At 41.5% G+C, this 26,902-nt stretch overlaps 1 protein-coding gene and 1 pseudogene across 7 annotated transcripts in view; both read left to right on the top strand.

Moving 5' to 3' along the window:
- Nucleotides 1–1,413: 1,413 nt before the first annotated feature.
- SENP6 (SUMO specific peptidase 6) overlaps nucleotides 1,414–26,902 on the top strand; it is a 914,216-nt gene continuing 888,727 nt past the window's right edge. For 5 of the 7 annotated variants that reach the window (XM_069235659.1, XM_069235655.1, XM_069235658.1 and 2 more), the window contains exon 1: nucleotides 1,435–1,559. In XM_069235659.1, the coding sequence (XP_069091760.1) occupies nucleotides 1,520–1,559 (40 nt within the window). In that variant the 5' untranslated portion in view covers nucleotides 1,435–1,519. Of the gene's footprint in view, nucleotides 1,560–26,902 lie in introns of all 7 variants that reach the window. The other 2 variants (XM_069235653.1, XM_069235663.1) reach the window with 2 other exon arrangements.
- Nucleotides 12,643–12,808, top strand: LOC138297640 (U2 spliceosomal RNA; annotated as a pseudogene).

Raw genomic sequence — 26,902 nt, 5'->3', positions numbered from 1 at the left:
GGCCCTGTGACATCAAGGGTTAAAGACCTCCACCACCTTGGATGGGCCCAGTAACCCCTGCATGCCCCGTGGCCCCCTGAACTGGGTTCTGATATCAATATTAGTAATTTGTTAAGAATTAATAATTATTGTTTGGTGAGCATTAATCTTTGGCTATTCTCTTCTTGTTTTTGTGAAGGCCACTAAACCTTTGGTATAATCAAAAGTAATGACTGGAACAAGGATGAGGGACGTAAGGATAATGCCCTGATTATTTATCAATAATCTTCATTATATTTAGTCCTGCTCGTTGTCACAGTCATTACAACCCGCTCACACACCTCATATACTGCCGTTCATGGCCTTACTATTAACTTCCATTGCACTTGAAGAAACTTTAAGATGGCGAAAACTATCTGGAGTGTTGGCATATATGCACTTTCAGTTATGCAAATATTACCAAATTCAGCTGGTGTTTTGACATGTATTGTTCCCTTGGGCAAGAAACCGTATTCCACATTTTTACCCTCGTGGTGCTTTTTTTCTGAAAATGTTAATAATGACGTGAATAGTTCAATTTGGAAAGAACGTACTCCTGCAAAGGCGTTGTTCTTTTTTGTTTGAAGAGTACAAATATTGTAGTTCTATGTAAGATGGCGAAATTCTTAAATGAGTTTGAAATAAAGTTGTTAGTACTGTCTATAGTATAAAGAAAAATATGGGAAATCGTGCGCGGGTAATTGGGACTCTGCAGGCAACTCTGCTTTTATTAAAGCAGTCCAGAGTATTTTAATTTAATTAAGATTGAAGACTGATTTACAGATTTGAATTAGTTTAACTTGGGGTTATGAAAAAAATGTAATATTCGTTTTTTTGACTCTACATCATCCTTAGGTTTGTTCCAAATTTTTGCATGCACGCCCGAGGCTTCTATGGGGGGTACGACCATCTAGGTTTAAAACTCGGGATGTAGACACTTAGGGTGTACCCCAACCGAAGCCAACAGGTACCCCGGCTATTTATTGTTTTGTGAACATCAACAAAATTAGGAAACACCTCCGGTTGGATCTCACCTGTGATAATAAGAGAGGCCAGCCTATACTGCCCATTTCAAATCAGTACTTTTGGTGTCAGTGATCGCAGTTCATCCTGTTACGCCTGTGGCAGCACCACAGGCTCTGTACCTGTGAAAACACTGACAGCATTCGGTTTACCTTCTCTCTCTGACAAAGCATGCACATGTTAGGTTGGTGTCTGTGACAGCAGTTCATCCTGTTCCACGCGTGGGAGCACTACAGGCCCTGTAGCTGTGAAAACACTGACAACATTCGCTGTACTTGGGACTGCGAGGCTATCTGCCATAACAAGTGCAGGCCTCTCCTGCAGGGGCGGGGCGTCAGTAAGCGCCTCCCCGCACTATCGAACTGGCTAGGGTTGTTTTGTGGCCATGGCTTTCACGGGCCGGATCTCGTCACTGGTGGCTGCCGGAGGAGGCGGGTCTCAGCGCTGGGTCTAGTGGGCCGGCCATGGAGTAAGGAAGATGGCCGGCGGGAGCGGAGGCCAGAGCCGGTTTTTGGATGGTAAGGACCTTTCTCGATCTGCACCGATACCGGAACAGTTCTGTGGGCATTAGAAGCACCGGATTGCTGAAACAAATCCCCGGGCGTCGCTTGGAACATGAGGAGGCCAGGGTCCCCTCACTGCAGCCACCGATTACAGCTCGCAATGGCGGCCCGGACTCTGCTGAGCCCCAGATGCTGAGGGGGGCGAGGGGAGCAGTGTACCCGTTGCAGAGTTGACTGGAGAGGTGTCCCTGCGTTTGGTCTCGAGGGGAGTGGTACCATACATCCGCTGTTGGAGAGGGAAAGGGGGTGTTGCATTACTCCTGATGGAGGGTATTTCATGTGCCCAAAGCTATTTTGTTGATTTGTAGGGTGATGTATCATTGCAGCTGGATAAGGGTGCTTGCGCTGTTTCTTCTTGTGGATAGGAGGAGTTGAACTGCCTCTGCTTCTGGACTGGGAATTGAAGCCTGTACCTTCAAAGGGTTTTTTGCCGAGGCCAGGAGAGTCCCGCCACCCTGCACCCGATGTTGTAAAATAGTCTATTTATTATTAATGTGTAGCGCCCCCCTTTTTGCTTGGGAAGAGTTTTCTGTGGTTTCCTACACGTGAAGCGAGAGCCTTACTGTAGCCCATTTGCTCTTTTTATATATCTTAACCCCAGAGTGGTCCTGAGCATTACTGTTCCATCATTTTCTCTCCCTGGCAGCATTGTTGTTAACAGCTCCTTTGAAAAACTTTTTGTGTATTATACCTATTTCATTCTTTGCACCATAATCAATTAAGTCGCATGTCTGTATTTTACACTCAGTAATGTGTATACCCATGGCTGTTCGTACATCCCCCCCCACTGCTTTTGTGAGGAATTAAAATCCATGCCAGTGAACTCATGTGCTTCAGTAATAGTCAATATATTTGTAAGGAAAGCAAGTTTCAAAAGAGCGTATGAAACATACACAAGAGGTGCTTTGACGCTACATTTTAATCGTTGCACTGCAGAGCATTGTTTATTTACCCAAAATGCCACAGATATATACGAACTTTGAAAGGTTAAAGAACCCGCCAGACAGTCTAAAAAACTGTTTTGATAACTAATATATGTGCTAGTTTGTTTTTATAACAAGTGGGTGTAATGTGCGTGCTATGTACGACTAAATTGACCGTATTGATAAAGATAGCTCTTAGCGAGGGTCTTTTGAGCCATTTTTATCCTCCATTTGCTTTTTTGTTCTCTCCTTTCTCCCTCTCTCCCTACTTACCTGCGGGAAAGTGTGGCATCATCAAAAAAGAACTCCGGCAAAGAGCCCCCCGAAAGGGTTGTGCCCGTCAGACATTACAGCACCAGTCTGACGAGGAGCTGGTCCGATGATGAAGCATGACACCCATTTGGGTGTGTGAGGACTCTTGCTCCTACTAAATAGGACCCCCTAGTACTCACCCTGTCTTCTTCTTGCTCTTTAGGAACAGTGTATCACATTATTAGTAACTGTTATTGGAGGGTATACACTGGACCTCAGAATCCTCCGAATCCTCTTAGTTTTTTGATGTGGCGTAGAGTAGTACAGTTGTGGGTGCAAGTAACTAAAGTATCAGTAGAGGATGCAGATATGGTGAAAGCAACATAAATGAGAAGCAGTATTACTGTGTTAAAAATAGGAAAGCATGTTGTATATCCAGGAATACTACTGAAATGCTTAAACAAAAAAAAAAACACCTCGAAAAGATGAGGAAAAACACCAGTTATTGGTTTATGTTGCAGGGAAGAGCTAACATAAGAAAGAAAGGGAATTCATGGACGCTAAGCAATTGGAAGATTGCAAATGAGGTTGACAGCGAAAACAAATAATGGTTTGCTGTGGGTGGGTTGTACTCCCACTAAATTGTAAACAGTGTTAAGCAGCACAGAGCGTGCTCTGTTTAGGCGAGACCTAAAAAGGACTTTCTCCAAAGTAGCTGGGAGAAGACGAATATGAGATTTGAACTGCATGGCTTCCTATCTCAGCAGTTAATAACTCATTAGTGTAAGGTACTTGTGTGCGTTCTTGTAGACACGAATCTTGATCATACCATATTATTGTGATTGAATTAATGCAGGTGTCTGTGTCTGGGGTCAAGTATGTCAAAGCTCCAGTGTTTGTACCTAATACATTGTGTGTGGTGGTTCTTGGGTTGTGGGCCGTGACTCTTGGAATTCGGTGGAGGAGTCCCTAAATGGCTATCCAGTCTTAGTAGGCTTTGCTTTTTTCTAAGAACTGTTAGCTTGTGTCTGGGCTGGTCAGAGATGAGTCTGAAGATTGTACTGACCTGTGGCAGTACCTTACTTTTTTTTTACCAGTTTGTACGTTACTGTCCTTTTCAGATAAGGAAGGTGAATATGTTATCTGCTTTTGGCAGATTGACTGCATGCATGCATCCACTTGATCTGCTGTTACTTAGTGAGCAGGACCCTCAAAGCAACCTTTAAACAAATGACAAGACATTGACTATCAGGTCGGAAAAGTGGTTAGTAGCATGGTGGTTAGTAGCACAACATTGGAAGCCTCTGCTAGAGTTGTTTCCCACACTTTCATATCCCTCAAAGAGCCATTCTTTATGCAGGAATGAGTAAAGGCCCAAGAGAACAAAATGTTTAATTTTAGGTAAAAAACCTTATGGTTCACCTTTTAATGCCACCTTCACACATCATGTATGTCACTACAGAAGAGGCTAGTTTGGAAGGTTTAGATTGAATGCTATGTCATTCAGGCTTCTCTGTTTTCTTAATCTATTAATAGCACCATAGATCTTCCAGACTTTCAAGACCACATGACCAAATTCAAGGCATTATGTAATATTATGACCTGAGATGCATTTGCAGGGCCTGGTCTCTTAATCCCATAATTTTGTGAAGGGTCATGCTACTTTTTTGTGAAAGTTGTTAACCTTGAAAAATGTATGCCATGAAATCGTAAATGTTTCTGTTTTTAGTTGACGCTTTTAATGGCATCACAAGTCCCCCATATATCTTCTGTGCTGTTTCTTTAAGTGTTACAGTGCACATTCCTACTACTCCTGAAGCCTCGCCAATCATGGAAAGTGAATGTTTTGCTCGCAGAGCGACGGGCTACCATTTGAGCCAACCCACAAATCAGTCATGAAAACTTTAATTGTCTTGCTGGTTTTAGCAAGCAGGGTGAACGAAATAAACAGCAGGGGTGTGGAATTTATTAAAATATCTACTTGTCCATGGGACAGGTTGCTCCTTAAATCTATTTGTCCTGTAAAAAACACAATCTACTTGTCCCTTTGGTGCCATGTAGTGCAGCGACAAAAATGATTGCAGCAATCCCATTATGTAGGAGCTCTGATAACTAGCATCTCTGATTATGCAAGGGCTACTACTTTAGTAGGGCTTGAATACTTCCAATTTCAATCCCTACTACCAGTTTCCTTATTTTGCCACCTTTCTGCAGATCTACATACATGGGCTATAGGAATCATTAAGCAATAATTCCAGGGCTGGAATGCCTTTGAGTCTGCAAAGCTATTAACTTGCATGTTTTAAGGATTTTCACTAGCTCTTCTCTATCTTTTCCCGTAATGAGAGAGGTTTGAAATGTGCTCCTGGCGATGACAGAAGTAGAAGTTCTTCCAGGTATGGGAAAACGTGGTTGGAGGGAAAGTGAACTTGTAAATGCTTAATAGATTTTCACATGAGCAAATCTACACATGCATATTTACTTGTGCTAAAATATAGTTCACAAATATTTTCTAGGAGTACAATTTCCTGGTTTACTTCTGTAAGTTTTTGTGAATTCAGGAAAGCCACTAATTCAAAGACATATACCACAGGCGCACTTTTGTGTCTTTCTTTAAGAACTGGGTCCCTAATTGGGACTGGCGTTACCAAAAACATTTTGTTTTTATTAAACTTCTATTTCTCTCTCTATCGGCTGGCTTTACTGTGAGTGATTACATTCTGCTCCTCCACGAGGAGCATATTGGCACACAAAGTAGTTTTGTTCAGTGCTTTGAATGACTGTGGCAATTTGCAGTATAACGAAACTGGAGAGCCCCCCCCCCCTTGCAAAGAACATGGAGGGCCTCCCACCCCTTCCAGACTCACTCAGGCAGATGCTGTGCTGAGAGGGCCCCCTGGGGGCACAGGGCGTTTGTTACGCCACTAATGTGTGCTTTGTGAGACCAAAAACTTTTTTTCTTTTTGACAGTGTTTGTTACAATGGGAAGGGACTGGCAACTCCCACAACAATAAAGTGTTACAAAAGCCATGTCAAAACAAGACCTGCATTAACGAAACCAAAAGACTCACAAAAATGTTGGATCGGTTGGCTTTGTCAGTGCTTGTTTATTTTCATGCGTCCCATAATCTTGCTGAAAATAGTTACACTGATTTTTCCATTAGGAATATTTTTTTAGAAATACTAACATGCATCAACACATTTTACTAAATTACACGGACTAGCACCTAAAATTTCATAGTAGCGAAACATTTTTTTTTCCCTACATGCATTCTTTTTCGGAACATTTTATTTTCAAAGCAAAGAATCATCACTCTTGCTTACAAGCATCTGGAAACATTTGCATTTAATCAGAGAGCATTCTGGGAGCATTATACTTAGCCTCATATTGTTAAACATTTCAAATATGTTTGTACACTTTCTTTTTTTTTTTTATATACTAGAACCACTGTCGGTAGTGCAGTGTGACATTAAAACGTTTGTTTACAGCGCTCACCTTAACAATGAAGCCTTTTCATTAATGAACCATAAATACAAGTTCAAACGGCATTAACATATAGCCAGACAGTCCCATTCTCTGTAAGCTGACTACCAAGTGGTACTACAGGAGGTTGTGATTACTTATCCAAAGGACGAAATAAACAAGAAAACTTGTTGCCCTTGACCCAAAACAATATGTGTAGGGCGATAGGAATCCCACATCCCTGCACAATTCCATCGTATTCACATAGTGCAGTGCCTGCTTGAGGCAAGTGTTCCAAAATGAACCTTCATGCGTTATTTCTTGCCTCATAAAGCTGTGAAGGGAACCATCACTGGCCATCTTTGCTACAGTAAGTTAAAAATACAGCCAAAAGCATAAGATTTTGTCTTGGGAGATTACATTCTAATTGAATTTGAGCTGTTCCGGTGCATGAAGGCAGATGGAAAATATGCCAGTAACTGATGCACTGTTTCTTGTCCAACCAAGAAGTGAGTTTGGCAGCGCAGTGGCGCAATATAACATGGGTGTTAGTTTGCTGATGAGCTCTTGCCTTATTGCACTTATCTCGGCAGGCCAAGTTCTTGTATAACTTCTGAAAAGCTCCAGTTAGTGCTTGAGAGGTATTTTTATGGCATTCAAATGGGTGAGCTTGTGCTGTCTTTCATCCATCCATATCCCCACATACTTGTAAACTGATCAACTCAACCTTCACGTTGTTCAGGGTTACGAAGCCTGTTTTAATTCACATTTGACCAAACATCACCAGCTTGGTTTTAGCAATGTTTATTTCAGTTCTGTTTTTTTTTTGTACAGAAATGCCCAAGTGCATCCAGTGATTTTTGCAGCACCACTTGCTTTTGGTCCAAAATCATGGTGTCGACAACATATTGCAGCGCCTGGATTTTCTGACCGACAAGTTTGAGGAAAGGCTGAGATTGAAACCAGGGAAGCTGCAAGGTCTGCATAATAATGATTGAACAATAGTGGCTTGAGTAAACTGCCTTGCTTAAAGCCTCTGTTAGTGACAATCATTTTTGATGTTGCCCATGTTGGTTAAATGTTAACCTTGACCCACATGTCCATGTAAAGAGCGACTATCACCCTTAGAAGTTCTGGTGGAATGACTCATTTCTGCAGTTTCTTAAAAGCATCATTTAGTAAAATGTGTTGATGCAAGCTGGTGTTTCCCCAAAAAATATATGATGGAAAATCACTAACCAGTTTTGACAATATTATGGAAAACATGAAAATGAACAAGCATTGGCAAAGCCTATTGGTCTGACATTGGTGGTCAGTCGTTTGGTTTTGCAAATGCGTGTCTTGTTTTGACTTGGCTTTTGTAAAATGTTATTGTTGTGGAAGCTGCAGGTCCTCTCTATTGTAGCAAACATTGGCAAAAGGCAAAATTATTTTTTGGTCTCTAAAGCACACATTGCCACAGTAGTTTGTGGCACTACTTAATGCGCCTATATGTTCCTTGTGAGACAGCAGCATGCTATAACTCGCATTGAAGCTAGACGATGGGTGGATAGAGAAAGATATAGAATTTTAATAAAAACAAAAAATTCTTGGTTAACACCAGACCTAATTTTTGCATTTGTATACCGAATTAGGGGCGTAATTCTTAAAGGAAGTCAAAAAAGTGAACCCATGGTATTATGTCTTTCCATTACTGCAGATTTGCATATTTCATGAACTGACAGACGTAGACCAGGAAATCAAACTCCTGGAAAAATTGTGAACTGTATTTTAGCACAAGCAAATATGTATGTGTAGATGTGCTGAATTGAAAATCTGTTGAGCGTTTACAAGTTCACTTTCTCTCCAATCACTTTTTTTCCCAGCCTTGGAAGAAGTTTTACTTCTGCCCTTGTCAGGAGTAAATTTCCAGTCTTGCTCAGTAAGGGGAAAACATTAGAGAAATGCTGGTGAAAACCCTAAACACATGCAAAGCTAGTAGGTTTGCATAGATTCAAAAGGTAATTCCAGCCCCAAAACTATTGCTTACTGATTCCTCCACCCTCAGTATATAGATCTGCAGACTGCTGAAAAAATATGGAAATTGCCAGTATTCAAGCCCTACTACAGTATTAGCCCTGGCGTAATCAAAGAGGCCATCAGAGCTCTTATATAATGAGAATGCTGTCCTAATTTGTTACCGCAACACATGACTCCAAAGGGACATGTAGATTTATTTACAGGATGAGTAGCTTTATGAGGCAGCCTGTCAAATGGACAAGTAGATAATTTAATAAATTCCACACCCCTGTATTAGTAAGGTGTATATAGACAATTACATAAAAGCCCTTGGAAAAAGGGAACAGGTTTAGGGCCAGAACCAGGAGAAGACAATCCGTTTTTTAAAAAAATGTTTAATTCTTAAGTTATTAAAACTTGTCACTACTTTCTTTAAAAAGGAAGGAGTGCATGTATTTGTTTGTGGTGTAATGTCTACCACTAAACAATGTAAATCACAATGAAGAACACTCGGGGAACTTGGAATGTAGTGTGTATGGAATTTCTATTTCAAGAACCTATCTGAGGCTGCACTGTGCTATTAAATTCAGAGTGTATGTTTGCCTGTCATACGACAGACAAGAGCAGGTTCAATACTCGCAAATGCTTGCCTTCATCAAAGTTGACATATGGTCATTCATACTAAAGAACTGCTGCCACTGGTAACTAATGTATCATAGAGTAACATCTGCACAGAAACTTTGCAGTGGTCTCAGTGGTGATACATATGCAGGAAGTATTACTTGTCATCCTGCCACACAAGGAATTCTGTACAACTCTAAATTAAATAGCTACGTATGTGTTACAGTTTGAAGCACAGCACTTCACATATTTAGTGATCTGATCAAATAGGAGCGGTTGGCTGTGGCTATCTAAAACTGACATGCGAGAGTATGTTAATTGCCGATGTATGAATGTTAAAGCTGTGCTCATGTAATAATGAGCTATATCTGATGTAATGGTGTAGTGGTATGTCACTCTCACACACCAATTTGCTTCACATACATGTCCTGATGTTGAAGCACATATGTGATCTGGAAGTAAAGTGTATCCCAAACCGGACTAATAGCTACTTCATGGCTGGGCACCCAACCCTAGAGTGACTCTTGCTATTGCCTAGCAGCAGGCATCCGTGAAGAGGAGAGGGTAGCAGTTGGAATTGTATTGCATTCTTTCATTGTTGTACTAATACAAGATGGCAGATGCATTGCTTATAAATTTTGCAGCCATTTCGGAATAATGAAACCGTGATAAAGTATAGCAGTTCTTTTCATACGACTGTCAGCTGAAGCAGTACCCTTGTTGCATTGATGGTCTGCTAGTGGTGAGCAAGTAGCCCTGTGACAGTGTTTTAAATCTGCAGTTTTTTTCAAATCCAGGAAATAGTCAAAAAAAAAAAAAAAAAAATGAAGGAAGGGTTTCCGAACTAAAGTTCTGCCCAACTGCTAAGATATGGAAGTGCACTACTCTTTAGATGGAAAACCAACTGCGGTGATGCAGAATGCTGGAACTCATAGTGCAAGTGAGCTTATGGCTGAAGTGGGCTGAACCATTGCACCATGCTGTATGACATGCAGCTTAACTGAATGACAGGTAATCCGTAGATATGCATGATTTCTTTATTACAAAAGCCAGATAGATAAAGCTGTTTCTTGATCAGACCTAACAACAGCAGTTGAGTCTCTGCTGAAGAACATGGTACTTGAATATTTGTCAGGCAGCAAGACGGAAATCAGGGCACATGTTTACAAACACAGGATTCGAAAAAGTGACAAATACATGGAAAACTATCTACAACAAAGGAAATGAGAAGAAATCAAACATTCATTTTACAGCCTCTGGTTTATCCTCCCACGGTGTTATAAAATATATAATATAAATAAACATCTTTGCAAACTCTGTAAGTAGAAATAAGCAAAATAACAGCACCCCAGGAAGCATTCTAGGCTATTTTAATTGCTAGTGCTGAGTTTGCTGTGACACAGTGAAATATATACAATGTGAGTGCTACTTGATAAAAGAACATAAACTTCCTGGTACACCAATAAAGTGCTGTTCAAAGCAAATAGGTAACAGTTTATTTTCAAAACATTTTATTAACATTTTGAAACATACCATGACCATATAGAGAAGCAACAAAAATCCTAAAAAAAACGCCCTCCACCTCCCTGCTATAGCCAGGTATGCTTTGTCTTTGCAGCAAAGAGGATTTGTTCACAAGAAAACAAAGGTATCCCCTTGTCTATATGGTAACATTTCTCAGGGAGTTGCTCACTTTCTGAGAATGGTACTCTGGGATAAAATGTAGGACTCTGAAATACCAAGGCTCACGCATTTCACAATATTCTTTGGATAGCATGTTTATGAAGGGGGCTCATTTGTTGTCATCTTATCTACCGTTGTTCCATGTGTTGCGTGATGTATTCAACAGCAAAGATGTTCCATATTTGGTTTCACCAGTGATAAGAAATATGAGAGGCATACTTAAATAGACATAGCTGCCTTTTTCATGATTATACTGTCCTGGTGAGCTTCCCGAAACATTCAACTTAAGCGAGCGAACAAGATTTTATCTGAGTCCTCACAGTTAGACAGTATAACTTGATCTTCTTGTGGTATCCATATTTGTGCTAAATTTCAAAACAACTAACCAGGAGAGTTCCCAGAAATCCATATATACCCCGTGCAGCAAAGCCCCCTTGGAAAAGCAAGCTGAATGGCAGGTTCGTTGGTACTTAAAGAACTTAACTATACCATTAAGCAAGTCCATCTTCCCTCATCCTGTTCGAATTTCCTTGGTGTTCGTATCTACACAAGTAGGAGAGGTTAGGCATAAGGAGCTGGGTCCATATCGTCTCTGCGAAGCCATGACACAGACTTGTAAGGAAAGTCTATGCCCTCTACCCTGGCAGCTTCCCAAAAAGAGCATCCTCACACTTGCATTTTCTGACCCTACTCTGGGCTGTAGCCAAAACTGTTTCATTGTATCCTCTCTAAGAAGCATATCCTTTTCTGTTGTCTCTTAAAGCTCTCGGGTGCTGTATATCCTCATCTCCCTCAAGAGTTCCCCATAGCGTATGCTGCATTTCAGTGATGTGGCATGACTGCTTCATGATTGTAAAATACTATTTTCATCTGTGGACCTTGTAAAGAGTGTGAAAATGCAGGAAAGGGCAACCCAGTGACCTTGTTAGAGGGAATCATTTACAAATATATTTATTAAAATCTCAAATGAATTGCCTGTCCAAAAGGTCACAGAATTAAAGCAATGATTTAAACATATATCCAATTATTGTGTGAATAAATGTGAAGAAAAACTGAAGAGATGGGTGTGCACATCAGAACATAGAATAAGCTCCATTGATTCAATGAACAAGAAGCTGGTGGTTTATCCTCTGTATTGTCACACTGAGGATAGACCTCCAGCTTTGTTTTCATTGAATCGATGGAGCGTATGCTTTAAATTCATCCCATTACTGTCCTGTGGTGGTTCTTCATGTTATCTCTGATTAATTCATACTTTAGATTTCATGCATTGCACTATAAAATTAGAAAGTGTGGAAATTGTCTTTATATTTTCATTTACTTGTCTCAGTCTGGAGGATAGTCTTGCTTACTGAGGACAATAGAGACTAAAGTGTCAACGTCAAGTCCACTTCTACCCATAAAATCACTGGTTCTTCACCTGTAAAATATTCATTCTTCATGCTGGACAGACATTGATTTAAAAGAAAGTGTTATCTATGTACATTGATCTATGGGTTTACAATATTTATGTTCTATAAGATTTAGATTGACCAGGTTAATTTATGTTTGGATTGTTTCTGTTGTGCACCCCTTGATTATTTTTTATTGAATACAAAGGTTCTCTCTCAGTTTGAATATTGTGCACACCTGTTTCTTTAATTTTTCTTATTATTTATTCACACAATAATTGAATATATGTTAAAATAATTGGTTTCATTCTGTCACCTTTTGGACAGGTAATTGATTTGAGATTTTAGAAAATATACTTATGAGTGATTCCCTTGTTGGCCATTTACCTTTTTTCTTTTTGAACAGTTATCCCAACCGCCACCCCTAGTTAAACATCCAGAAAATCCAATGCAGTTGCACTTATTCTGCTTGTGATTGTGAGGTTTGGTATTCTTATTAATCTCCCTCACAAACACTCACGCTTCATCCTTCCTTTACCTATGAAAAAGAGGTTGTGAAGATGCTATTTTTGGGAGAAGGCTAAAAGAAGTCTGATAAATTTGACATCAGCTGCACTATTTTAACATACATTGGCATGTAATTTAAGAGGACCCAGTCATAGTGATGAAAATATTTAGAAAACCACTGATAACATTCAGAAGACCCAGTCGCTTCTCGGCCTTTGGCTAAGATCAAGAGTAGTATCTGTTCTTGTCAGTTTAACATTTATTAGAGCCAGATATATAGGAGACTGCCTAATTAGAAGTAATATTGGGGATGAAAAGGAAACCTGGTTGAATTCAAAGGATGACTTCACTAAATGTTAAAAAAATGTAAGGCATGCCAACAAGGGAGAATGTACGTATTATACTCACGGCTTTTAAGAAATCCATTACTATGAGAGGGAGCTTCATGTTCACAAGTGAATGTTTTTTATATATATGTGTGTGTGTGTGTGTTAAAAAGTCATGCACGAAAATAGGCACAGCACCATCTTGCCTTGCTATATATAACGGAATATTACAAGATTTGAGGGATATTAAAATCTGTGACAGCAGTTACCCTATAAAATGATATTTTTAAAAGGAACATAACGAGGATGCCAACCTGATGAGAGATAGTATAATTGATAGCTTCCCGTCAGATGAGGAAATGGAGAAAGGAAACTGCCTAGGCTAGAGTCAATAAACATCTTGAAATTACTCAAGGGAACTGTGAGGTTTAAATGTTGATGAGAAGATGTATGTTCATTTATAAATGCTGCTCCTGACATATCCCTGGTGAAGGCAGAGGGTGCTGGCCTTTAACATAAAGGATTTTTTTTTTTTTTTTGTATTTTTGTTTTAGATTTCTTTCTACCTGTGTTTCAAAATTTCTTACACATATGCCCACTTCAGCAAGCCACAAAAAGATCAAGTTATATTGAGTGATTGTGAGGACTCGAACAACATCTTGTTCACTTGCTTAAGTAGAATAGTTCAAGAAGCCCACTAGGGCAGTATACTCATGAAAAGACAGCTATGCCTATTGAAGTATTGTTTTTATCAAATTATAATATACATATATTTGGACGCTTAACAGAAATGATGGTTTGAACTGAGTAATTTCACAAAGGGATGTAGCGAGGATTATATTGTACACTGAGTACTTTGAAGATGGCTGCATGTTGAGAATACCATGTGAAAAGAATAATAAACAACAGCAAGATCTGAATAGGGCTAATGAGTCTTTAATGAACTATGATGTAGGCAATAATATTATTAAAGTGTTACCTTTTTGCTTTCAACAGCAATTTACTGATGTGCTGGCAGTAAATTGTGTTAATTTATCACGTTGCACTCATGTCGTATACATTTCACTGCAAGAAAACGTTGTGACTAAGGCTAGTTATAGCCAAAACGTGTTTGTTTTCTCTGTGCAATAAAAAAAAAAAAAAAGTATTAGCCAAGGTAGTAGGTTTCGCCTATGTAAGATTTATTGGCTTTGTCATTGTGTGGGATTTAAAATATATTTTTTTTATACATGTTGCACACAGTAGCACAAGCAACATGGCTTAAAGGAAAACATAGCACCGGGACGTGGGCAATATAGGCCACGTCATAGCATTTTTTGTAACTTTTTTTTTTTACACTTTAAGATGCCTAATTGCACAAGTGGACTCCGCACACCTGCTGCTTACCCAATTAAATGATTGGAAGGATGGGTGGGAGTGGTTGGGGGAGGAGTCGCATGGGGAGAAGAAACAGATGAGGCAGGTGAGTTTAAGGGTGAAGAAAAGGACACCGTGGGTTATGGGATGCAAGCAACGAAGGGAAAAGCAACAATGGGTGCCAGGGGACCTGTGGACAGGGGCATTCAGGTAATCTGTACAATCCATGGCAAATCCTTCCCTTCATATTCATGTTTGGAAAAAATGCTCAATAATAAAAACTGTAACTGAAAACAATTAACAAAAAGCTGCACAGATAAATAAGTAATGTTGTTTGCATAGGCACCAGGCACATTAACCAGCCCCATGTCTGCTAGGCCAAAACAGAACTGCATGAAAATGCAGCTGCTATTCATTGGAGGCCGGCACGATGAGAGAGGATGTAAGGAGAAACACTTCCAAAGTGAAGACTTGTCTACCAAGATATCATGCTAAGTGGGTTAAGATGCGGAGTGGCACACAAAAATATTTTTCCACTTTGCAAGTTAGCATATCACATACTGTGCTTCAGTATCACGCTGTGGAGACCTCAACAAAAATGGGCTTAGCTAATGTCCAGCCCATAGCGAAACAGTAGCAATTACTGAATTACTTCTGCCTGCTTACAGAATTCGAAAGGCGTTGATATAAAAGTTTTGTGCAGAGCTGCCTTTGATCTCAAGCTTTACATTACGCAATATTGTCTGCGTTTCACAGCCCCTAAACAAAAAAGTTAGAGCTATTAGCATTATAAATTCCTAACTGGACTTTTCTTGCCATATAAGTTGAAAATGAAAAGTAAAACAGTTGACATAAGCGAGACGATTCAAAGCGCCATGGCTGCCATGAGCATGAGTGCAAAGGAAACGCAAAAGGAAAAAGATGTTTGCTCGCAGTCAGATGTATGGGCAAACGTGCAGTTATCCGTGTAACAGGGTTGATGGCCAAGGCGGTAACAAAACCTCCCCATGGAGGGTAAGCGTAAAGCATTTACCAATAATAATAGATTTTTGAAAGGCAAGCCACGAGTGATAGTGATGGGTGTGGTTAAAAGCCCAAAGATAGATTACAACTCGTCAGAGCGATTGCACCCTCAACCTAAAAAAAAAAAAAGTACCTCAAGAAGTATGCAACCAGTGAAAGGATAGTAGCTGCTGACCTGAAACTGTTTTTTGTCCAAGCTCCTGGGAACAGCCGAACGTCAGTAAGAAGAGGAAATTAAACCTGATGACATTACACTGATGCTGCTGACCGGTGAAAAGCAAAAGAAATGGGAGTGCCCTAGCAGCCCACTAGTAGTTAGTAATGGGTGGGTTGTAAGCCCCTTTTAAGAATTTGTTGTTAATTACAAGAGATTTCGCAAACGCTGTGCAGGTGAAACCTGAAAATAGTATGAAACGCTTTCTGGAGTGCTGGCTTCTTATTTAAGTGAGAGAGTTTGCGAAGTTGGAAGTGATTGGCCAAACATTGAGCACCACAGGCAACCGCTGACTGTGTTTGGATGAAGAAAAAAGATATCGGAACCTTAGGTGAAAATCACAGTATGTACCTGCCTTATTAGCCTTGAAGAAAATCACTCTGTGTTGCGTTGTAATTCAAGTGCCTGATCACTTTGTAGCTCTTCCAGATGGAAAGAGGCCTTCATTTACTAGGTTATACCACCTAAAGGCTAGCTTATCTGGGTTGCCTAAACATTCCTAGATCATTTAGCTGTTCTCCTTGAGTTAGGAGTAGCAAGCAGGCCTTTTCACGAGCATGGCATATTAATTTGGAAGTTTTGTATAGCTCTGTACTTGGGGTCTTTAGTAGAATGGAAGGTGGAACATTATTCTTTGTTGTTCATCACAGCTCTTTCTTTTGAGCAGTTCAGTTTTAGGATCATTTGGAAAAAAAAGTTTTTAGTCGTGCTCTGAAACACATGGTTGTTATGTATAGAAGGATGCCAAACATTACCCTGCAGTCAGGTGCAGCCACTCAATGGATCTGCCTGTCCAGCTACCTCCGCACCTCCCCCGTTCAAATGTAAGCCAATGCTGCCTCAAGAGTGAAAGGCTGCCTAGCAGCTTCATAGAGCTCCAACCTTGGAGAGTGAACAGGATGCTGGTCATTAACACAATTTTTTTTTAAGCAGATTGTTTGGTATATGTTTTTTTTATTTCTTTTTGCCTGTGTTTCAAAATTGGTGCAGGTATATCCATTTGGTACAGATATGCCCACCTCTCACTAACGCACTGCTGCAGGGCAGTCACATCTTAGCGTCTTTGCTAGATGCTGCACATTATTTACAATGGGTTGCACCGACTTGGTCCCCACCTGGTACACCCCATTAAAGGTGTCCAGAAGAGCAGACTTGAGCTCGCTGTTTATGGTGGTAGCCCAGTTATTTAAAGAGACATGTCCAGTGAAGAAGTGCGAGGAGACCTAAGAACACCGATATATTGTTAAATTGGTAACTAGTGGCAGGATAAGAGAAAGGAAGCTTAGCAAAAGCCTGTTCCAGAGCTTCCCAACAACCTGCAGCGTTGCCCCAGAACAGTTCCCTGGTGTTGCAAATTGCTGTGGATTATGTACCGACATGTAGACTGACCCGACATATTGACTCCATAGTCGTGTGGCATGCCGGTTGATTCTTCATACCCACGTGCCTTTCTTTTTCACAAATTGAAATGTGTTCTATTGCCCTAATACGTACATACCAGAAACGTCGTCCTTGGAAAGGCCTGATGGTAAGCTGAAAGCTGTTAGCCTGTGTTAGCATTTTCCCCACCTCCGCCCGAGTTAAACATCCAGAAATTCCAATTCAACTGCACTTAATCTGCTTGTGATTGTGAGGTTTTAAATTATTCTGATTAATCTCCCTCACAAACACTCAAGCTTCATGTAGCCTTCCTTTACATATAAAAAAGAGGTTGTGAAGATGCTCTTTTTGGGAGGAGACTAAAAAGAAGTCTGATAAATTTGACAGTAGTGTGAGAAGGTAGCCTCTTTCTAGCATTGTTACCCCCCACTTTTAGCCTGTTTGTGAGTATATGTCAGTGTGTTTTTACTGTCTCACTGGGACCTTGCTAGCCAGGACCCCAGTGCTCATAGTTTGTGGCCTGAATGTGTGTACCTGTGTAGTGCCTAACTGTGTCACTGAGGCTCTGCTATTCAGAACCTCAGTGCTTATACTCTCTCTGCCTTTAAATTTGTCACTATAGGCTAGTGATCTCTTTTACCAATTTAAATTGGCACACTGGAACACCCTTATAATTTCCTAGTACCTAGGTACCCAGGGTATTGGGGTTCCAGGAGATCCCTATGGGCTGCAGCATTTCTTTTGCCACCCATAGGGAGCTCAGACAATTCTTACACAGTACTGCCACTGCAGCCTGAGTGAAATAACGCACACGTTACTTCACAGCCGTTTTACACTGCACTTAAGGAACTTCTAAGTCACCTATATGTCTAACCCTCACTTAGTGAAGGTTAGGTGCAAAGTTACTAAGTGTGAGGGCGCCCTTGCACTAGCAAAGGTGCCCCCCACATAGTTAAGGGCAATTTCCCTGGACTTTGTGAGTGCGGGCACACCATTACACGTGTGCACTACATATAGGTCAATACCTATATGTAGCTTCACAATGATAACTCCGAATATGGCCATGTAGCATGTCTAAGATCATGGAATTGTCCCCCCTTCCCAAATCTGGTATTGGGGTGCCAATCCCATGCATCCCTGGGGCTCCACTATGGACCCCAGGCACTGCCAAACCAGCTCTCTGGGGTTTTCTCTGAAGCTACCGTTGTTGCCACCCCACAGACAGGGTTCTGCCCTCTTGGGGTCTGGGCAGACCAGTCCCAGGAAGGCAGAACAAATAATTTCTTCCGAGAGAGGGTGTTACACCCTCCCCCTTTGGAAATAGGTGTTAAGGGCTGGGGATGAGTAGCGTCCCCCCAGCCTCTGGAACTGCTTTGACGGGCACAGATGGTGCCCTCCTTGCATAAGCCAGTCTACACTGGTTCAGGGAACCCCCAGCCCCTGCTCTGGCGCGAAACTGGACAAAGGAAAGGGGAGTGACCACTCCACTGTCCACCACTACCCCAGGGGTGGTGCCCAGAGCTCCTCCAGTGTGTATCAGACCTCTGCCATCTTTAATCTAGAGGTGTGAGGGCACACTGGAGGCCTCTGAGTGGCCAGTGCCAGCAGGTGACGTTAGAGACCCCTCCTGATAGGTGCTTACCTGACTAGGTGGCCAATCCTCCTCTGAGGGCTATTTAGGGCCTCTCCAGTGAGCTTTTCCTCAGATAACGACTTGCAAGAATTCACCAGAGTTCCTCTGCACCTCTCTTCAACTTCTGCCTAGGATCGACCGCTGACTGCTCCAGGACGCCTGCAAAACTGCAACAAAGTAGCAAGAATACTACCAGCGACATTGTAGTGCCTAATCCTGCCGGCTTTCTCAACTATTTCCTGGTGGTGCATGCTTTGGGGGCTGCTTGCCTTCATCCTGCACTGAAAGCCACGAAGAAATCTCCAGTGGGTTGACGGAATCTTCCCCCTGCTCCAGCAGGCACCAAACTTCAGTGTCACCGGTACTCTGGGACCCCTCTCATCCTGACGATCGTGGCCCCTGGAACACAGGTAGAGGACCCAAGTGACCCAGACTGTCCAGTGGTCCAACTGTCCAAATTTGGAGGAGGTAAGTCCTTGTCTCCCCTCTCCAGACAGTAATCCTGTGCTCCGCGTGAACTGTAGCTGCTAGGGCTTCTGTGCACTTTTCCAAGGATTCCTTTGTGCACAGTCTAGCCCAGGTCCCCAGCACTCTGTCCTGCATTGTTCACCTCCCTGAGTTGACCTCTGGCTTCGTGGGACTCTCTTTTGTAGTATTGAGACGACTGCCGGGCTCGGTCTTCTTGAACTCGTGTTCAAGGACTTCTGCGGGTGCTGCCTTCTTGTGTGTGGGCTCTGTGTTGCTGAGGGCCCCCTCTGTCTCCTCTTCCAAGTGGCGACATCCTGGTCATTCATGGGCCCGGGCAGCACCCTTTTTCTTCATCCGCGACCTTTGCAGCTAGCAAGGCTTGTTTGCGGTCTTTCTCCAAAGAAACAACTCTGCATCCTCCAGCACTCCGTGGGGCATCTTCTGCACGAAGGAGAAGTTCCTAGCACCTTTCGTTGTTGCATAATCTTCAGCTTCTTCCATCCAGAGGCAGCCAAACCTGGGGAGGCAGGATCCCTGTGTTGCCCCTAGGCCTATTGCATCCTATTGTATTCTATAGTATTTGCACTACTTTCTGACTGTTTTACTTACCTGATTTTGGTTTGTGTGTGTATTTTGTGTATTGTACTTACCTCCTAAGGGAGTATCTCCTCTGAGATATTTTTGGCACATTGTCACTAAAATAAAGTACCTTTATTTTTTAGTAACCCTGAGTATTGTGTTTCTTATGATATAGTACCTACATGATATAAGTGGTATAGTGGGAGCTTTGCATGTCTCCTAGTTCAGCCTAAGCTGCTCTGATATAGCCATCTCTAGCAGCCGAAGCTGCTAGAACACTACTAATAAGGGATAACTGGACCTGGCACAAGGAGAAAGTACCATCAGGTACCCACTATAAGCCGGGCCAGCCTCCTACAAGCTGCACATCTTTAACAGTCATTGGCATATAATTAGAGGTGACCCAGTCATAGTGATGAAAATATTTAGAAAACCACCGATAACATTTAGAAGACCCAATGCAAGTGTGTTCTATTGCCCTATTACTTACATACCAGAACCTTCTTCTTTTGAAAGGCCTGATGGTAAGCTGAAAGCTGACAGCTTGTGTTCCCATTTTCCCAACCTCCGCCCCTAGTTAAACATCCAGAAAATCCAATTCAACTGCACTTATTCCACCCCTAGCTAAACATCTAGAAAATCCAGTTCACACATTGAGACCAACCTATAAGACCAGGTGTATCCCCTGGCATATTGCAGATGTAATGATTGGATATTCTCAGGCTTGTTTCTGATTTTCAAATGATAAGGGAGATGGGATCCCTAGTGTTAGCCCCGGGACTTACTTTCTGAGTGCTAGGAAACTTAATGTTTTGGTGCTATGGAACTTTGTTTTTCTAATTTGAAAGCAGTAAAAAGTTCAGATGCTATTACAATCCTTTTGTTACCTCAAGAAGTAATATCCATGGCAGATTAATGAGTATCAAAATGCTACTGTGGTCAATCAGTTTCCTTGTTGGAAATTATTCATTTTTTAAATTCCGCTATAACCAAGTTTACATCCACCTAATTTCAGAGACACACATCTGGATAATAGTTAGGGTAGCCATACCGATAATTAAAGTGTTTCCTGTACCACTACTGTGCATTACCAATTTAAATATCTCAGTCTGGAACTTAATTGCTTGTTTTTTGGTCATCAGCTGCATAGGAACTAATATTGTGATGCACAGGATGATTTTGGGGGAAATTATGGTTGTGGAACAAAGGAAGGATGTCTATGGTGCTGTGTTTAAAAAAAAAAAAAAAAGTTTTGTATTTTTCGGCTGTTGGCTACAAAGCCGTAATACTTATGCTTGTTGGAAATGTAGGCAGATTTCACAGAATCCTAATAGGTGTTACACAAGTTAGTTTTTTTTTTTTTTTTTTTACTTTCATGTAAAGCCATGTGTAAACTATGCTGCTGCAGCAGTTGAATTTCTTTGATGCCTATGCTTTGAAAGCATTTGTTAGTATGCTTTTAGAATGGCGTCTCAGCCATTTCTAGATGACTTGCCAGTAGAAAGTCATCCTAGTCCAGACCGGCCTACCACTATAATTATTTTATGGAAATAGCAAGTTAAATTAATCTCTTCAAGCAGCACCTTATCACAGGGTTACTACTGAAGTTCCAGCCTGTCGCTGAAGAACAAACACTCCTGCTTCTCCCATCTTCACTTCCTGTGCTTCCTTAACCTCCCTATACGGCTTACCCTGTACCGTATAGGTCCCCACTACAAACCCCCCTATTTGATGCTGTATTCCTGGTCTCCTTTCATCTTCACTATGTACTGTGGATTCCCTATTGTGTACAACACTAGTTTGCTCTTTAGCTAGATGTGCGCTGAATATATATCATAGATGTGTATACAATCTCTAACCTCCTATTTGTCAAAATAAGCAGTTTCAAATATCTAGCCATTATGCTTTTTTCAGACCTCTTGATGCTTTAAAGTATGGGTGTGTAGGTCAGGGCTAAACAGGTCTCTTATTCTACTGGACATTTCCCTGTGGGTGGGGCCGTTGGAGGCTGGTTTTGAAAGCCCTAGGGCCACTCCTGGCACCTCTGTCACTTACCCTAGCTCTCTGAGGGTAATTGTAGCAGTCAGTGTGGCTTTACAAGAGAGAGATAGAGGGAGAATGTAGAGCATAAGCAATCATAGCTACAGGAGAGAGCAGGAGAGAGATCCACCTTACAACTGTTAATGTTTTGGATGGTTAATATGAACAATTTAAACTTTTCACTTTGGCTGCAAGGCATACACGTCTCACTATAGTTCATCAATACCTGATTATAAATGCATTAACTGCGACAGACTAACGTCACTTCCTCTTCCTGAATCCAGTTATATAATTTGCACTCTAAATAGATTCTCTCCTCTTCCTGTGGTGCGTCGTAAAATACCTTACATAAAATTTTAATGCTAGGCCCTTGTCATAATCCTGAGGAGGCTCAAAAGTTGTGACAAACTCTACCAGTCAATCCAGTACTCATTGACAAAGTAGTGATAGTAACAGTGGCGTTTTCTTTTTTTCTTCAGAAGTGGACAAGTCACTCATTTGGGAGGTGTTTTTAAGGAAAATTGGCTTCAATCAAAAGTACCCACTAAATAAGGAACATGGACCTAAGAACACACACAAGTATTGTGAAATATAAAAGGAATTGTTTAGATTTGTAGGTTGATTTTTAAGAAATTTCTGAATTTATTCCTTGTGTTTTGGTTGTTAATAAATTCTTCATGAAAGGTAGCACTTTTGGCATATATCAGTCGAACACATGATTCGGATGGCAATATAAGGAAGTAATGTCATATGTTGGGATATTTTCGCTTTTGGTATTGTTTATTGTTAAGTATAATGCTGGCATGTTAATTCAGTTGGATCTTTTCCATTGAGAGCACTGCACACAGGTAACCAAATGTTAAATGTGGAGTAAAAAACATCTGAAGCAGGATGTTACCCGCAGCGTCTACCCTGCATATTGGGTTGAGCTCAGAGAAGTCCTCTCTTCCAGTTCCGGTTAACCTATTGTTTGATCCGGGGAAGCATTTTACACCTAATCCAGGCTGCGCACCTTTTGAGAACTGGCAGAGGCTTGTGCTAATTAGCCTTCCGACAGTTCAGTAAGGCAAAGAGCAACTTTCTAAAAGTTACTTTTCAGTGAAATGTATTATAAATACGGCTCAACCATGGAACTGGATTTTTAATAACTATTAAATATAGTGGTTTAATGATTTGTGTAGCTGGACCTATTCCCAAATTAAAGTGCTAGTATTTTAATGTGCGTTCTAGTTTTCTACATATAGTAGCTAGGCCTGCCACTGTGAAAATAGCTTTTAGGGCCTTGTCACTGCAGAAAGGTGCTAAGACTAATTTTGTACGTGCTCCACTTTTAAATACCATGCACCCTACTTTGTGGGCTGCAGGGCTTAAAAAGGGGTGACTTGGTAATATTGAAAAAAGAGGTATTTTTACCTGTCAAAAAGGTTTATTTTAACAGATCGTACTGTAGACTTAAACTGCAGCATTAAGGCTACAATGGTAGGCCTAAAGCCATGTTTCCTTGTGCTACTAGTGCTCCAGTTCACAGGTGACATTAATTTCCAGGCTGTGGGTGCACATTTTACTCTTTATACCAGGGACTTAAAGGCAAGTTAAATTTACTAATTAGGAGTAGGGCAATTCAGCCATGTTTAAAAAGGGAGCACAGACAACTGATTATTGTATGGCAAGGGTAAAGTGCACAGAACTGTAAAGCCAGCAAACAAAAATAGGGGCCAGCAAAGGCAAAAATCCCAGGGTGACCATGTATTAAACACGTATTTCTTACAGTCAGTGATTGGTATTGATAGCAGTTACTTTTGCAGGTTTACACAGTATTGTTGAAAATTGCACTTCCCAGTCAACCTCGAGTGTTTGTTGGAGCTTTGATTCCGCCTTCAGTTTTTATTACTTAGGGTTCCTGTTTCATTTATTGTTGCTTCCAGCAAACAACCTAATTGTCTTATTCTTGTAGAATTAATTACTACCCTGGCATAGGTAGTATTCCTAGATCCAAATCGCCAAAATTCTAGGCAGAGATATCCGTCTGATCTATTTCCCGTCTCCATTTAGCTACATTGTTCTCTGCATTGTTCCTTAAAATGGTGTCTAATACGGGGAAGCGCTAGGCCCAAATAACAAGACCCTCCTCAACCTTTGGGCAACCAAGGGTATGCTTTTTGTCCACAGACTAAATAAACGTCCCAACCTGCTGCTACCGATAGTGAGGGGCAAGAGACATTGGACAGACTGAATGCATGGGTGCAATTACTCCTTCCCATCTCTTGTGATCCATTTGATGCAAGACATAACTGTCCATGTCCTCTTATTAACCATAAAGCGAGTTTTTTTTGTTTTGTTCTCATTATTGGCGTAGAATGTGTGTGTGTGTCAGAAATGGGCTCTCTAGTTGGCAGTCGGTTTGCACCCTGTCTAAGTATGGAGCCTCACTCTAGTTAGGATAAGGGAGATACCTGCTCAGATAACCCTTAGTAGCTTGGTACGAGCAGTCAGGCTTATCTCAGACGCAATGTGTATAGCATTTGCACATAACCCACAGTAATAAATGAAAACACTACAAAAGGACACCGCGCCAGTTTGGACCCAGCAATATGCAAATCAGTCTTGACCCTGTTCCCCCATGGGATCAGTCCAGTCCGAACTGCCAAGCCAGGTCCTCCCTGGACCAGAATCAAGCTTCCTAGATTAAACGCAGATCTTTGTGACTTGGGGGGGGAATATTTGCATTGTTCAGCATTCTGTCTATCCATTGTTCTTTTTGCTTTTGTTGCCCTAAGTAGGAAGGTTATGCCCAGAGGTGGGTCCCGTGCTCACTGGATTCAAGCTAGCCTGGCTGATGATGGATGATATCCTGAGAACTGGTTCCAGGATGCTTGATTCCTGTCCATAGAGAACCTGGCTTGGCATTTCGGCCTGGGCTGTTCCCATGGGGAACAGGATTAAGATTGATTTGCATATGGCTGGGTCCACATTGGGATGGCTTGGTGGGCAAAAAAAAAACCTATGGATTCAACCCAGAGCTTTGTGACTGGGGGTGAATGTTTGCATTGTTCAGCACTCTGTCTATCAACTGTTCTTTTTGCTTTTGTTGCCCTAAATGGGAAGGATATGCTCATACATGGATCCCGTGCTTGCTGCACCACTGGATTCAAGCTAGCCTGGCTGATTAAGGGTGATACTCTGAAACCGGTCCCAGGATGCTTGATTCTGGTCCATGGAGGACCTGGCTTAGCAGTTCAGGCTGGACTGTTCCCATCAAGACTGATTTGCATATGGCTGGGTCCAAACCGGGATTGCGTGGTGGACAAAAAAAACGATGGATTAAACCCATATCTTTGTGACTGGGGGTGAATGTTTACATTGTTCAGCATTCCGTCCATCAACTGTTCTTTTTGCTTTTGTCGCCCTATGTGGGAAGGGTGTGCCCAGACGTGGGCCCTGTGGTCACTTCGCCACTGGATTCAAGCTAGCCTGGCTGATTAAGGGTGATACCCTGAAACCAGTCCCAAGATACTCATTTCCAATCCAGGGAGGACTTGACTTGGCAGTTCGGGCTGGACTGTTCTCATGGGGACCAGGGTCAAGACTGATTTGCAAACGGCTGGGTCCAAACTGGGGTGGCGTGGTGGGCAAAAAAAACAAAGGATTAAACCCAGATCTTTGTGACTGGGCGTGAGTGTTTGCATTGTTCAGAATTCCGTCCTATATCTGTTCTTTTCTCCTTTCAGTAACACTAGCTGCTTCGGGGTGATCTGCACAATGAAACTTCTGTTGTACACCCATTGCCTTACAGACCAGTTCCATTACCTTATTGACAAAGTGCACCCCGTTATCACTTGAAATCATCCGGGGCAAACCAAAGCGTAGAAATAATTATTTCTGCAAGCAGTTAGCTGTGCCCATTGCATCGCATTGCTTAGTAAGGTAGCCTTTGATCCACTTGCTGACTATACATACCACAGTCAGTACATACTGATACTTATTTGTCGAAGGCAGCTCAATAAAGTCCATTTGCAAATGTTCAAAGGGTGTCTCAGCAGGTGCAAAATGCACTGTACGGTTAGGAATTCCTTTATCAGCAATATACTGTTTGCAGAAAACTATTCTGGTAAATTACCCATGGTAAAGTTTGTGGGGTGTCTTTAGTCATGAGGTTTAGCAAGGTTATAGAAAGAAAAAAAAGTTAAGGCATAAATCTTTTTCCAATAACCTTTCATACCCAAAAAAGCTTGTATTTGTTGTGTTGTAGTAGGTTGAGTATTCAATATAGCTTTCACTCTTTAAGGGTCAAGTCTCCTTTCTCCCTTCGACAGGAGTTGTCCTGAATAGGCAGTTGAACAGAATGTAATTTAGTGGGAGATACCTTGTAGCCATGTGTGGCAGATAAATCTAGTAATACAATGGTGTCAGAAGCACAGTCTGGTTCACTGGTGCTGGCCAATAATATGTCATCTGTGTATTGTAATAGAGTTGTGTTTGGTGTTAACTGAAATGTGTCTAGTTATGCTTTATGTACCCATGAATAAATAAATGGAGGTTCTTCTTGTGAAGCCCTGTGGGATACATGTAAAACATTAAGAGCAATTTTTGAGTAAAAAACTGAATAGGTACTGAGAGTCTTCAAGCAGGGTGATCGAAAAGAAAACATTTTTCAAATCAATGGCAGAAAAGTAACATGCATCAGGCATAATGTCCGCTAACACGGTGGTAATATTAGGTACCACATAGAAACATGATTCCACTATTTTGTTAATCTCCCTGAAGTCATCTACTAGCCTCCAGGCATTTTCCTGAATGTAGTCATCACTGTTTTTGTAATACAAGGAGGATCGGGCTATTTCATGGGGAACCCTGCATCCCTCTTACCACTCCGTCCCTAAGAAAGTCTTCTTTTTTTTTTTTTAGAGAAATTGAGGGATTAGTGGCCCCAGTACCCAGAAATAATTTACCTTCTGTCCTTGAACCAATGCTTCAGCATATGGCCCTCCCAGGGCACCATGTTGGGAAAAATCATAATCGGGCAATGGGACTGTTACTATCTTAGGTTTGTTAGTCTGTCTGTCAATTTAGTTTGTTTGGTGTCCCCGAAAAGTGGTGTCATTAGAGTAATGTTTGGTGCAGGGGCCATTATTGGGGATATCATTAAGATGTGACCCTCTGGTAAAAGAATTTCATTATCCACAGCCTCCCCCCCCCGGCATGTCTTCTGTTTTCTGTAGTCATGGGTGCTCTCTAATCTAATCACTAGGGTCTTTGCAGTTGTGGTACCCATTATCAATTTTAACATTCTGGGATCTGTAAGTTGGTGCAGAATATCCCCTTGTTTCCCCATGCCCCATTGTCCCTGTAATGTGAACCTGCCTCTCCCTTGCTGTAGTTGCTGGAGAAACACTTTACTCTTTAGCTCCTTGAGTTTCTAATCCGTAATCTTTTATTCCTGT

Source organism: Pleurodeles waltl, chromosome 5 (genome assembly GCF_031143425.1).
Source record: "Pleurodeles waltl isolate 20211129_DDA chromosome 5, aPleWal1.hap1.20221129, whole genome shotgun sequence".
In the NCBI taxonomy this organism is placed as follows: Eukaryota; Metazoa; Chordata; class Amphibia; order Caudata; family Salamandridae; genus Pleurodeles; species Pleurodeles waltl.
The sequence above is the reverse complement of the archived record's forward strand: the minus strand, read 5'-3'. Positions and strand labels throughout refer to the sequence as shown.